At 36.7% G+C, this 12,424-nt stretch overlaps 1 protein-coding gene across 4 annotated transcripts in view; it reads left to right on the plus strand.

The window, feature by feature from the left end:
- The window catches only part of LOC142344261 (serine/threonine-protein kinase Chk1-like), a 31,849-nt gene extending 19,425 nt beyond the window's left edge, over positions 1–12,424 (plus strand). For 2 of the 4 annotated variants that reach the window (XM_075395829.1, XM_075395830.1), the window contains 4 exons: positions 10,150–10,429; positions 10,899–11,321; positions 11,534–11,549; positions 12,171–12,424. In XM_075395829.1, coding sequence (XP_075251944.1) covers positions 10,150–10,429; positions 10,899–11,321; positions 11,534–11,549; positions 12,171–12,341 — 890 coding nt within the window. In that variant the 3' untranslated portion in view covers positions 12,342–12,424. Of the gene's footprint in view, positions 1–10,149; positions 10,430–10,898; positions 11,488–11,533; positions 11,550–11,817; positions 11,974–12,153 lie in introns of those variants that run through there. The other 2 variants (XM_075395831.1, XR_012759256.1) reach the window with 2 other exon arrangements.

The raw sequence follows: 12,424 nt of genomic DNA on the forward strand, positions 1-12,424 counted from the left end.
ACATGAAATTGTAACTTTATAACTTTTTGAATTATGGGGTCAACACGGGATCACAAAGTAAAAAAATAACAGCAACAATTTATAAATAAAGGAAACACTTCAATGTTCGGTACAGATTTTTAAGGACTATTGTAGTCGAACAAGGAAGCTTAACATCCTCAGAGGCTTTAATGTTAATCAGTTATCTTAAAAAGGCTCTTATTATGGAATCTTAAATACAAGGTTCTTCCGCTCTTCTTACAAACCCAAATTCCGAGTTGAGGTTTCACAGCCATTCAACCCAAAATTATGTAAGATAAGCGGTGAATGCAGAAAATTTTGAAAGATAAGCGGTGAATGCGGTAAAATTACATAAATCAGGCGGTGAATTCGGTGAAAAAACCTTTATCACCTGGTAGCGGTGAAATTACTTATATTCACCGCTTTGAAAAAAAGTATCCAAATTATTTAAGATCAGCGCTGAATGCGATGAAAATACATAAAGTCACCGCTTATAAAACGCTTCGAATTGAATTTTGATCAACGAAGTTAAGATACCTTTATTAAAAGACGCACGAAAAATTTATCCACGAGTAATTAAACATCTTTTTAAAACTCTTTTAAGCGGTGAATTTATGTGCCTTCACAACTAGAGTGAGGGGTGAACTTTCAAAAAATCACCACATTTCACCGCTAAAATTTGTAATTTCACCGCTAAACTTTTTCCCGATTTTTTCCTCAACCCGGTATTCGAACTTTTGAATTCAACGTTGTTATATAGCACTTTAATATGTAATAAAGTAGCAGGTGCTCCTGTAGCACGGGGCGTGAAAGATATAAGCCCCTTAAACTGGGGGGGGGCAAAACAGAATAGATCCCATTTTTAAATACCGGAAGTCTGCGGTGCCAGAATTTAAAATGCCACAAACAATTTATCCACGAGTAATTATACTTCTTTTTAAAACTTTTTTAAGCGGTGAATTTATGTAACTTCACCGCTAGAGTAAGGGTGTACTTTCAAAAAATCACCACACTTCACCGCTAAAATTTGTAATTTCACCCCTAATCTTACAAAAGTTCAACGCATATGTCTCACAATTTTTGTGACTATATTTTAGGCAGACAATTTTTTTTGTATTCAATTCTATGACTACATTTTTTTTTCATAAATACAGTATCACTGAAAAGCAATAGTTTTTTCTAATTTCTCTTTCAATTTGTTGAATCACAACATTCATTTTATATAAGTTCTATGAGGACAACTTTTCATAGATTTCAATACATGAAATTGTAATTTTTTAACTTTTTGAATTATGGGGTCAACACGGGATCACAAAGAAAAAAAATAACAGCAACAATTTATAAATAAAGGAAACACTTCAATGTTCGGTACAGATTTTTAAGGACTATTGTAGTCGAACAAGGAAGCTTAACATCCTCAGAGGCTTTAAAGCTAATCAGTTATCCTAAAAAGGCTCTTATTATGGAATCTTAAGTACAAGGTTCTTCCGCTCTTCTTACAAACCCAAATTCCGAGTTGAGGTTTCACAGCCATTCAACCCAAAATTATGTAAGATAAGCGGTGAATGCAGAAAATTTTGTAAGATAAGCGGTGAATGCGGTAAAATTACATAAATCAGGCGGTGAATTCGGTGAAAAAACCTTTATCACCTGGTAGCGGTGAAATTACTTATATTCACCGCTTTGAAAAAAAGTATCCAAATTATTTAAGATCAGCGCTGAATGCGATGAAAATACATAAAGTCACCGCTTATTAAACGCTTCGAATTAAATTTTGATCAACGAAGTTAAGATACCTTTATTAAAAGACGCACGAAAAATTTATCCACGAGTAATTAAACATCTTTTTAAAACTCTTTTAAGCGGTGAATTTATGTGCCTTCACAACTAGAGTGAGGGGTGAACTTTCAAAAAATCACCACATTTCACCGCTAAAATTTGTAATTTCACCGCTAATCTTTTTCCCGATTTTTTCCTCAACCCGGGATTCGAACTTTTGAATTCAACGTTGTTAAATAGCACTTTACTATGTAATAAAGTAGCAGGTGCTCCTGTAGCACGGGGCGTGAAAGATATAAGCCCCTTAAGCTGGGGGGGGCAAACAGAATAGATCCCATTTTTAAATACCGGAAGTCTGCAGTGCCAGAAGTTAAAATGCCAAAAGTTCCTACTTAGTCATAAAATGACTTTTGTCATTTTAATTCGTGCGCGTTTCGCATTTCAAGTGGTTACGTGACTCTGCAGAACTCACTTCGAAATTCTGACTTAATATCTCGAACCGCTTCGCGGTTCTCGATAAACTCCAAGTCACGTAATCATTACGTAAAACACACACGTGCAAGAATATTATTTCAAATAGTCTGCAGTGCCAGAAGTTCAAATGCCAGAAGTACATTTATACTTCGCCACAAGTTGACTTCCATGAACTTCTGTCATTTTGAAACGTGCAAGTACACTGAGGCAGACCCTTAAGGGCATAACATCCTTAAGGACGTAACAGAATGGACTGCCTAGTTCTGAGTGAAAATCAGCTTCAATTAAAATGGCGGATCTTTTCCGTTTGTGCGCCCCCCCCCCCCCCCCGTGTCATTACATAGTAATTCATCATGTAAAAATATGGCACATGAGTCTGGAGTTGCAAATAATATGTACCCACTAATCTAGGGTGGGGCAAACGGAAAAGATCCAAATGGCAATATTATAATATAAATAAAAGTTGCCGGAATCGCGTATGTACAAATATTTGAGAGACTCTAGACTAATATATTGTATAACATATTTGTTACTGAGTAGATGTTTCTGATTCTCTGATTGGTCAGAAAATTTAAGGGAATAGATTTTGGTCTGCTGCGATTGTCAGGATTTAACAAATTTGCATTGGTCTTCCCAGCTACCAATCTTTTTTGAGATTTTGTGAAAACTGGAGTGAGGTTGACTAAGGTCGTAAGCTGATCGATTGCAAAATATGTGTCCTGATTGATCAAAATGAGTTAAACATATGTGTCTGTAACAAGCGAAGTCGTGTTAGTCCCAGTTGTCTTCAAATCTTTGGAAGGGGTTATGATCAATTGGAATTAGGTTTGCTTTTTGATTCGTCGCAGTATTATTATTTTACACAGATGTCTTTCAGCTCTTAAGTTTAAAAGAGAGTATTTTTTACCAGCTTATCTTCAGATGTACCGTCTATTTATCTACTGAGAGATACTTTTCCCTTTAGCTACACTCACGTACATACAGATAAAAAAAATTATTTGCTGTCAAACAAACTTTGCAGAAATTACATTAGTCCTCTGGTCTTTCAATGCTAAATTTTTGGCCGAATTTTTGTTTGACCCATTTAACTTTTTCGTCCTCAAAACTGGAAAACAGGAAAGACTCGGAAGGAATTAATTTGTAGAACGCATAGTTTTTACCTCACAGTCGACTTAAGCAGAACAAACAACGTAGTTTTTTAATTCCTCTCAAACAGATTTTGTAACAGATATATTTGTCCTTTTGGTCTATTTATGTGATTATTCGTTTGACCGATTTATTGTCTGACCCATTTGACTTTTCGTCCATAAAAACAAGATAAACAGGTAATGCGCAATGGGCATTATGTTTCATTAGAGGCCCTTTGTACCCAAAATGCTCCAAATTTTTGTGTTTTTTTGTCTTTTTTCAAATTTTTTGTTGAACCAATCTAAAATTGAGGCTGGTTAGAGTTGATAAAGGTCTTTTGCAAGAGTTAGGTACTCTTCTTTTGACCAATTTAAGAGCTATATAATATCGTACTCCAAACAAAAACACGCAAATTAATACTATTTTTTACAATTTTTTTTTTAAAGTTTTGTCATTTTTTGAGTTTTTCAGCCCTAGGTGTCAGCGAATCTCCTCTAGGGTTTGATAATAGGTTACTACATAGTTTCTAGTGGTATTGGAATGGTATTCAAGATTTTAACACCACAAATTTTAACAATTTTAGACAATTATTGCATTTTTTTTAAATTTTGGCCATGGAATGGTTTTAAACATTTAAAGATCACAAATTTTAGTAGTTTTTTATGAAACTTGCAATTTTCTTCAAATTTGATATTTTTTGTCATTTTTAGGTTTCTCTAGCCTCAAGAGCCAGGGAACTTCCTCAAAAGTTTGATAATAGCTTGCAGTATAGTTTCGAGATGTAATGTCTTTCAAGATTTTAAAATTACGAATTTAAACAATTATTATAAAGAAAATATTTGCAAGTATTTTAAGTTTTTTGAATAGTGTGGACCTTTTTAGAATTTTTCAGTCATCAGTGGCCGGGTGAATTCTTTCAAAGTTTGATAATAAGCTGCTGCACAGTCTCGAGAATTAATGGAATGGTTATCATTATTTTAATGACTTAAATTTTAGCAGTTTTTTTATGAAGCTTTAATTTTTTTCCAATTTTCTGGAAACTTTTACCTTTTTTTATGTTTATGGATATTAATGAGCCAGTGTTACTTTTTAGTGATTGAAGTTACTGCAGAGATTTTAAAATTTTTTGGCAAAGGAATGGTTCTGAATATTTCAATATTAACAATTTATGCAAGATTTTGTTAAATTTGCCTATATTTTTGCAATTTTTAAACATTTTAGTCCTTTTCTGAGTTTAACGATCATGCAGAGGAGTAAAATGACAGAATTCCACTGACAGAAAGTTGTTTTGAACATTTCACTCTGGAATCTGGAAACTTTTCAAATTCTGCTTTTGCCGTTTTTTTTCTTTGTGATTTAATTACTAACAAGTCTAGAAAACAAAAATTTTCAGAAGAAAATCTCCTCACGGAAAATATTCCTAGCTTTTTTTCTGTTTGCTGAGGTTTCTCTCCTTCTTTTCTAGTCCAAGTTCTATCTCTCTCTTACTCTTTCCCACTCTCTCCCTCTCTCTCTCTCTATCTCTTCTTAACTCTTTTGTTGATGCCGCACATCTGCTGCTGTTATGTGGCGTGATGTCATAACCTATTGCCCTCAATAACTTAGAACTGTTTTTAAAAATCATTTTATTGTAAACAACTTGCACTTTTAATGGAAATCATTGTTAATTGCTCTCAAAAAGAGTTTATTGCAATTATATTAATCCTGTTGGTTTTTTTCATGCGACTTTTTGCGTGGCCGATTTTTTATCTTACCCATTATACTTTTCGTCCTCAGAAACGGAATAAAGATATAGTCAGTCTAAAAGTATGCAATTCACAGAAGCAGTTTTGGAGGCCTGTACCTATTGCGTGAAGGGTGGTTCTCAAAAATGGAATCCCCAACCTCAAAAAACATTTACAAGTATTCTAAGTTTTTATCTAGAATAGTCTGGATCTTTTAAAAAGTTTTTGGTCATCAGTGGCCCGGCGAATTCCTTCAAAGATGTTCAAAGATGGATAATCAGCTGCTGCGCAGTCTCCAGATTTAATGGAATGGGTATCATAATTTTAATTACTTAAAATTTAGCAGTTTTGGAGGCTTATACTTATGGCGTGAAGAGCGGTTCTCAGAAATTGATTCCCTATCACCCCAAACATCAGCTTCCGTCGCAACACCTGCACATCGTTCATACCATGAGGGCATCGTTTAGCCAAAGATCCCCTCGCTCCTTTGCGCAACCCCCCACACTGTCCACCCGCTGCAGTGCAGCCCTACCCCCCCCCACTGCGCTCACCTCACGCCCCTTCAATCAAGCTAAATATAGCCTCACCGAACTATAGCCGGCTACTGACGGAGTCAGCTTCTCGCCGGTTGTTTTAAGAGCAATTCGCCCGACGTTTGTCTTTTTTTTATTTTTTTTATTTTGCTTACTGGAGTTGAATATTCTCAAAATTATGCTTTTGTCTCAAAAGCGCCAGAAAGGAGAGTTGAGTGATATAATTTAGAAAAACAAACTACTGAACTAAAGCGTATTGACCTGTCATTACGTTTTGTTGGTTGCTGAGAAAACTTGTGAATGTACCTGAAGCCAAAGTCCAAATTTTTGCTCAAAACCATTTTAGTTTTAGAAATTCACTAAAGAACAATTTTAAATAAGAAGTGAAGTTGGTAATTTGAATAGAGTTTGAATTTGAAATTGAATGGACAAAGATAATGGCTGTCCCAAAATTGGGTAACCCACAACTGTTTAAGTTATTTTCATCGAGCTGAAAATGAGTGGTTCTGTTCTCATAACTATTGTTCATGTATAGTGGGGTTACGCTGCCAGTTACAATTTTTTCAAACCAAGCGATTCGCACCTAAGCCGATCTAGAAGTTTGAACGAAATTTGGCCAAAACTTCGAAATGAAAAAACTCTTTATTATCCACCCTGCAGTACCAAGGGAAACTGGTCTAAAATGTTTCTGAGTTGTTTCCAGTGGAGAAAACTTTAAGTATTTTCAAGTAAAAATTATTAGCAACTGATATGGAAAATGTTCATTTTAGTAAAGTTGAAGTTTGATTTGCCTGAAAAATGGTAATAAACTAATTTGGGCCAGAGGAATTCAATTTTGATGTCAGAGTTCACGCCACTTCAACACCCACGGTACTACCGCAAACTAGGGCTGCTTTCCTGTCGCTGTTGTTACGGGACGACCCGAGTGCTAGGGGCCGGAAATTATGCTTTTGGGCCGCCGATTATGTTTGAAATGGTAAAAATATGATAACGCAGGACAGTTAGTTACAAAAATAACCACCCCGCTCAATTTCCAAAATCAGATTTCTCGGGTTTTGAACTCCATGTCCCCTTAAAAGTTTCCAAAATACTAATGACTAGCAACGGCTGATCCATAGGCTACGAAAATTAGCAGACATATTAGTGGCTCTCTGTATGTGCTGTAAATTTTTACCCGAAGAGTTTTTAATCTTTATTTTCGGAGTTATGGCGTTCGGAAGTTTGAAATAATCGGGGAGGTCCACGAATAGTGCAGTCATTGCTCATGTTAAGAATGGGCGTCAGAGAATGAAAACTTGTCTGTAGGTGCACCTTTGGACGGATCCCAGCGACAGTGGTTAATTTTGTCAACTTGAATGATGTCCCCTAGAGGTCAAGTTTTCTTTGGGAAAGCTGGTCTTTCCGGCATTGTTGCAAAGTTGTGATGGACGCTTTCTCCTCTTTTAGGGTTAAGATTAGTTATTTATGTAACAGTTGGCGTTTGACAAGAATTGGTTACAGTTAGTTGTTATTAGAGGAAATGGAGAGATAAGTACTTTTGAACGCATCTTTGCCTTGTTATTTTAGCAAAGAGTGATTGAGATGTCAAGTGCATAAAGTTACAAAAATGAGTGGGTTGTTTGCACGAGAATTCAAAGGCCGTTTATTTAAGATAAGATGGAGCTTGAGCAATGATTGGCGGCAGTTCAATGACAGAGCGTACTTTAACACTAATTTGTTTGCATTGCACAGAGAACAATCCTCGGAATGTGACAGAATTGATATGCAAGATGCAATGTTTACTGTAGAGATTAAGGTTTGTTTGCTCAAGGTAAGATTGCGTTGGTTGAATATAAAGTGAAGGGACCCACATAAAGGCGCAGAAGTGGTGTTAGAGTTGTTAGGAGAGAGAGAGAGAAAAAGAGAGAGAGAGCATTTGGTATAGTGCTACTAACCTTTTGAAACCAGTTTGGAAACCAGAGTGGAGAACTAAAAACAAGAGTTTGGTGAGATTCAGCTTCGGAATTTTTTATTTTGAAGACCAGTCGATACACTGTTAGCATTTATACTTTAGTTCATTTGGGAAGTGAACTGCGAGTATTATTATCTGTTTCAAAATTACTATTATAAATTGTCTGGGGATTATTCTTTCCAATGATGTGTAAAATAATTTTCTTACCTGTCATCCATATAACCAGAATTGATATTACGGGCCTCATTGAGAACTAACGTTGGTCAATCTAATCAGACCTAATTTAACTTAATGAAAACTTCAAGCAAAATTATCTTTCACCTATGAAACAAAGGATGAGAAGAATCGAACGCAGCGAGGAATCCGGATTATTAAATCGTAATTGTGATCAAAAGTTCATTTTGTCAATTTTTCGATAATTTTAAATTTATATCGATATTAAAATTTAGACGGAGATCAATTCGCGCATCAGAATAAATATCTATGGGCGAGTTGTTGTGTTCGTGCACTAGCGTGTGGCAAAAAATTGTTTACTGATTGAATATATAAAATTTTCCTCACTCAAAAATTTGTGGATCTTCTTCTGCAAACACTGCTGCCTGACTTGCTTGCTTCCTTCTCCATTATCTGCGCTTTGCTGATCAAATTGCTTTTAGGCTAGTAGAATTAGTTCCGTTGTGAGATTACTTTTTTTCAACAGTTCTTTCATTTGCTGGCCAATTAGATTTTTAAATGATTCCCCCCCCAAAAGACAGATTTGTAAGTGTTCATCAAGTCAAACAAAACAATTTGTAAATTTGATTTCACTTTTTGGAAAACTCAGACAGTATTTTTTCTTTCTATGAGATTTGAAATAGATGTAAAATTATTTTATTTTTAAAAACATTTAGTATAATTTTTTTTACAAAAATTGATACCTCTATGTGCTCCAGTAGTTTCAATTGTAAAACTTTCAATCGTAGTTTCAATCGAAAAAATTTCAATTGAAAAACATTCAACCGTAAGAACTTGTTTTCTGCGACCGATAATACTTCAAAAGCTCTTGATGTTTTAAGGAAAACTAAAATTATGCAGTGTTGTTGAGCTCTTCATCAAAAACATATGGTCAGTTTACAATGAAATTTCTCCAAGTTTATTTCAACAATACTTTCTTTTCGCTCTATAATGGTTTGAAATATGCACCACCTGAAAAGTTTAAAAGTAAGCAAATTGAATTTTCAGTTGAACGCACCCAAGCTGCAAGACAGATTAATCCAGCTGACTTCTCTGGGAATTTTTTCAAGTAAATATTGCCATCTTTCCGTTTTTAAAACTTGATCCAAACACAGGTTGTCAAGAAAAATGAAAAAGGCTCGTTCTTATTGAACCGACTAATAAAATGAATTGCACTTAAATTTTCATTAAGTGCAATCAGACACCGCTAATGTCTTGTAAGTTATTAGATGACAAAAACTTAAGTTTTTGGGCTGTCAAGTTCTGATATTTCCCTGTACCATTAAAATTTCTCAGGCTCAAGCACGCTCAATTTTTTGCCTACAGGAGATTTCATTGTGGTCTGGAAAATGACTTTCCTTAACAAAATGCTATACTGCAGAAGGTGTTCAATTATTTATTTATAGGTGTTCAAAGATTTTAGCTAACTCTGAAGTCACGGAAATTGTTAAAAACGGATAAAAAAACGTCATTACGATGCAAAGGTATACCCCAAAATTTCCGCCTTAGTAAAATTGGCTCGAAAATTAGATACATACAATGAACGAAATTAGGAGACATCCTTTGTGTCTTACTTTTTGCAAAAGGGGATTCCACCAATTTTGCGAAATAGAAAAACATTCGGTGCGGAAAGTAGGTAACAAATCTTTTAGCACGTTTCCGCTCAATTTAGGTATCTATTATTCGAGCGCATTTTGAGCATGCAATAAGCACTTTAATAAAGATTTAATTGAAGCTTTCAAAGCTTTAAAGTGCTTTAAATACATGCAACCACACAAACTAATTTTTTTCCGAAAAATCCCTCGCACATCAAAGGCTTTCTATATCAATGTGGGACTGGCCAAGTTTAATAACTAGTAATAAATATTACTAATAAGTAATAATAAGTAGTAATAAAACACTATAAGTAGTAATAAAGTAGTAATAAAGTACTACTAATAGTAATAAGTTAGGCTTAATTAAATAAGTAGTAATTAAGTTAGGCTTAATTGCGGATTATATGCGAAATCGAGCTTCATTGCGTGCAAAAAATCGATACACAAATGGAGCGGATGCGTGATACAACTCGCGCGAAAAATAGGTTATTAAGTTTGTACTTGTATTTCGCGGCTAAAATTAGGACACTTTTGCGAACACGGGATACGATATTCCCTTCCATTTTGCCGGTTTCTGCTAAAGTAGCTTTTTTCCGCAATGTTGTTCCACTTTCAATGTTATAACATAGTAAAAACGAACACGAGATACACGCATCGGGCATATCTGCCCGTGACGATTTGGATATACCTCTGCATCGTAATGGTTTAAAAAAGCGGATAAAAAACGTTTCCAACGATTATTTTTTTTGCAGGGGCAGGAACCTACGGATCAGTCTGGCTAGCCACGGAATCAAACACAACCAGACGGGCAGCAGTGAAATTTGTGGATTTCAAAAGCCCGGGGTTCGATATCAACATGGCAATGAGAGAAGCAACAATCATGCAGCAGCTGAATCATGAAAACGTTGTGGGATATCTGGGAAGCGAATACAATGGGGATATGTTTTATATGATGCTGGAGTTGGCGGATAACGGGGAACTGTCCGACCGCATTGAACCACATATCGGAATGTCAAAAAGAGAGGCATTCAGGCAACTACTCATGACCTCTTTTCCCTCGAAAAAATACCCCTACCCCTAGCCCACGTGACATAATTTTACTATGTAATGGCATCTGCTTTGTAACTGATGGGTGGAAGGGGTGCATAACTTACTTGGGGGGGGGGGGGGGCACAAGCACAAAAGATACCACAAAGTTCATAAAAACCTTTTTGCATAAACAAACTAATAAACTTTCCCATTAATGAAGTCTTTCCCATTATACCCCCCCCCAATGACATTATACCACCATTTATGGTATACATGACCATATCGGAGGGGAGCTATACGTTATATGACCCCTAACTTGGGGAGGGGGGGGGCTATAATAGGAAAGTCCCAAACTTTTTCCTATAAAAGGGGTTTGAATGGCTTAATAAGAGTTGAGATAGGCCATTTAAAATACTAAAAACCATTATAAAGAAGTAAAATTATCAAATAAAATGGGAAAGGACGTATTTAGATATTTCAAACAACTTTTGGACGGGGTCGAACACATGCACAGCTGCGGCATTATTCATCGTGACCTCAAACCACAAAACCTTTTAGTCGACCCAAATTTGAACCTGAAAATCAGCGATTTTGGCCTAGCTGATGAATTCAGACGCAACAATTTTGAATGTCAGTATAGAGACAATTGTGGAACACCTAGATATTTAGCACCCGAGTTAGAGCAGAATACGTTTATTGACGCGGAGCCAATTGATGTTTGGGCATGTGGGGTTATATTGGTCCATATGATGACTGGGCTCAGTCCCTGGTTTCGTGCTGACGGAAATAGGGATGAAAAATATTACGCTTGGACCCAACATTACTGCCATAAACGCCCATTCGATATCATGGATAACACCACTCTCGCATTCCTCATCAAAGTATTGGAGCCCAGGTACAGTTTTAGGATATTGCGAATAGCCGATATGAGGAAAGAAACTTGGTACAAAAAACAGGAGCAGGAGGAAGAGGCACGTCGGTTAACCGGGGCTCCAGAGAGTGATTGACCGGGGGGTCCAGAAGAACCCATTAGGATAACTCTGCAGGGCGAATCTCAACAGGCAAGTTGATCGGATTCATAAAAACAACTGGAAATTATTTTTTTAGACTAGCAGTGCAAAGGGTTTAATAGTTCGGACCACCCCCCCCCCCAACGCAGTATGTTATGCACCCCTAGTTACAGTGCTCGTGCCATTACATAGTAAATCATTATGTAAAAATATGGCACATGCGTCTGGGGTTGCAAATACTATGCACCCACTAAGCTGGGTGGCACAAACGGAAAAGATCGAGTATTTGTTTATATTATCAATAGCTTGAATAGCCGGTAAGCCCCGGTTTGGCCAATACTCATCTTGTGTTCCGGACCTCATCCTGGTTAGTATTTTTAGGTTGAGAAAGTGAACAGACTGACCAGGTGTGCCACTCAAGGCACAGTCAATCAGATGGTCAATGTAATAAAGCGATATCTGGAGAGAGAGGGATTGTCGTATGACAAAGCCGGAACTTCGATCAGTGTCTTTGCCAGAGACGATGACAATGTGCCACTTAAAATAAAGGAATCTTTTCCGTTTGTACCCCCACCCCCCGCTTAGTGGGTGCATATTACCCCCCCCCCCCCCCCCCCTCCCGGCGCAAGTGCAATATTTTTATATAATGATTTACGATTTAATCACGTGCTCTGTAACTGGGGGTGCATAATGTAATGGGGGGAGGGGCACAAACAGAAAAGATCCGAATAAAGATTGAACTGATTGAGACGACAGTGCCCAATTTGACTTTGCTCGACTTCAGAAGGGCTGAAGGTGATGGGATCAGTTTCAATTGGTTGTTCCGAAGAATGAAGTTCGACTTGAGCGATCTGGTTGTGGATCTCCCTGTCAAACATGTGATTGGAAAAACTCGGATAGTGTAGAAAGAGCCATTTCATTAAGACATAGTGATTGCAGCCAAATCCCCTCCCCTCCCTCCATCCTTCCTCCTTCCTACCTCCCCTCC

This window comes from Convolutriloba macropyga, chromosome 8, assembly GCF_964194025.1.
Source record: "Convolutriloba macropyga chromosome 8, txConMacr16.3, whole genome shotgun sequence".
NCBI lineage: Eukaryota > Metazoa > Xenacoelomorpha > Acoela > Convolutidae > Convolutriloba > Convolutriloba macropyga.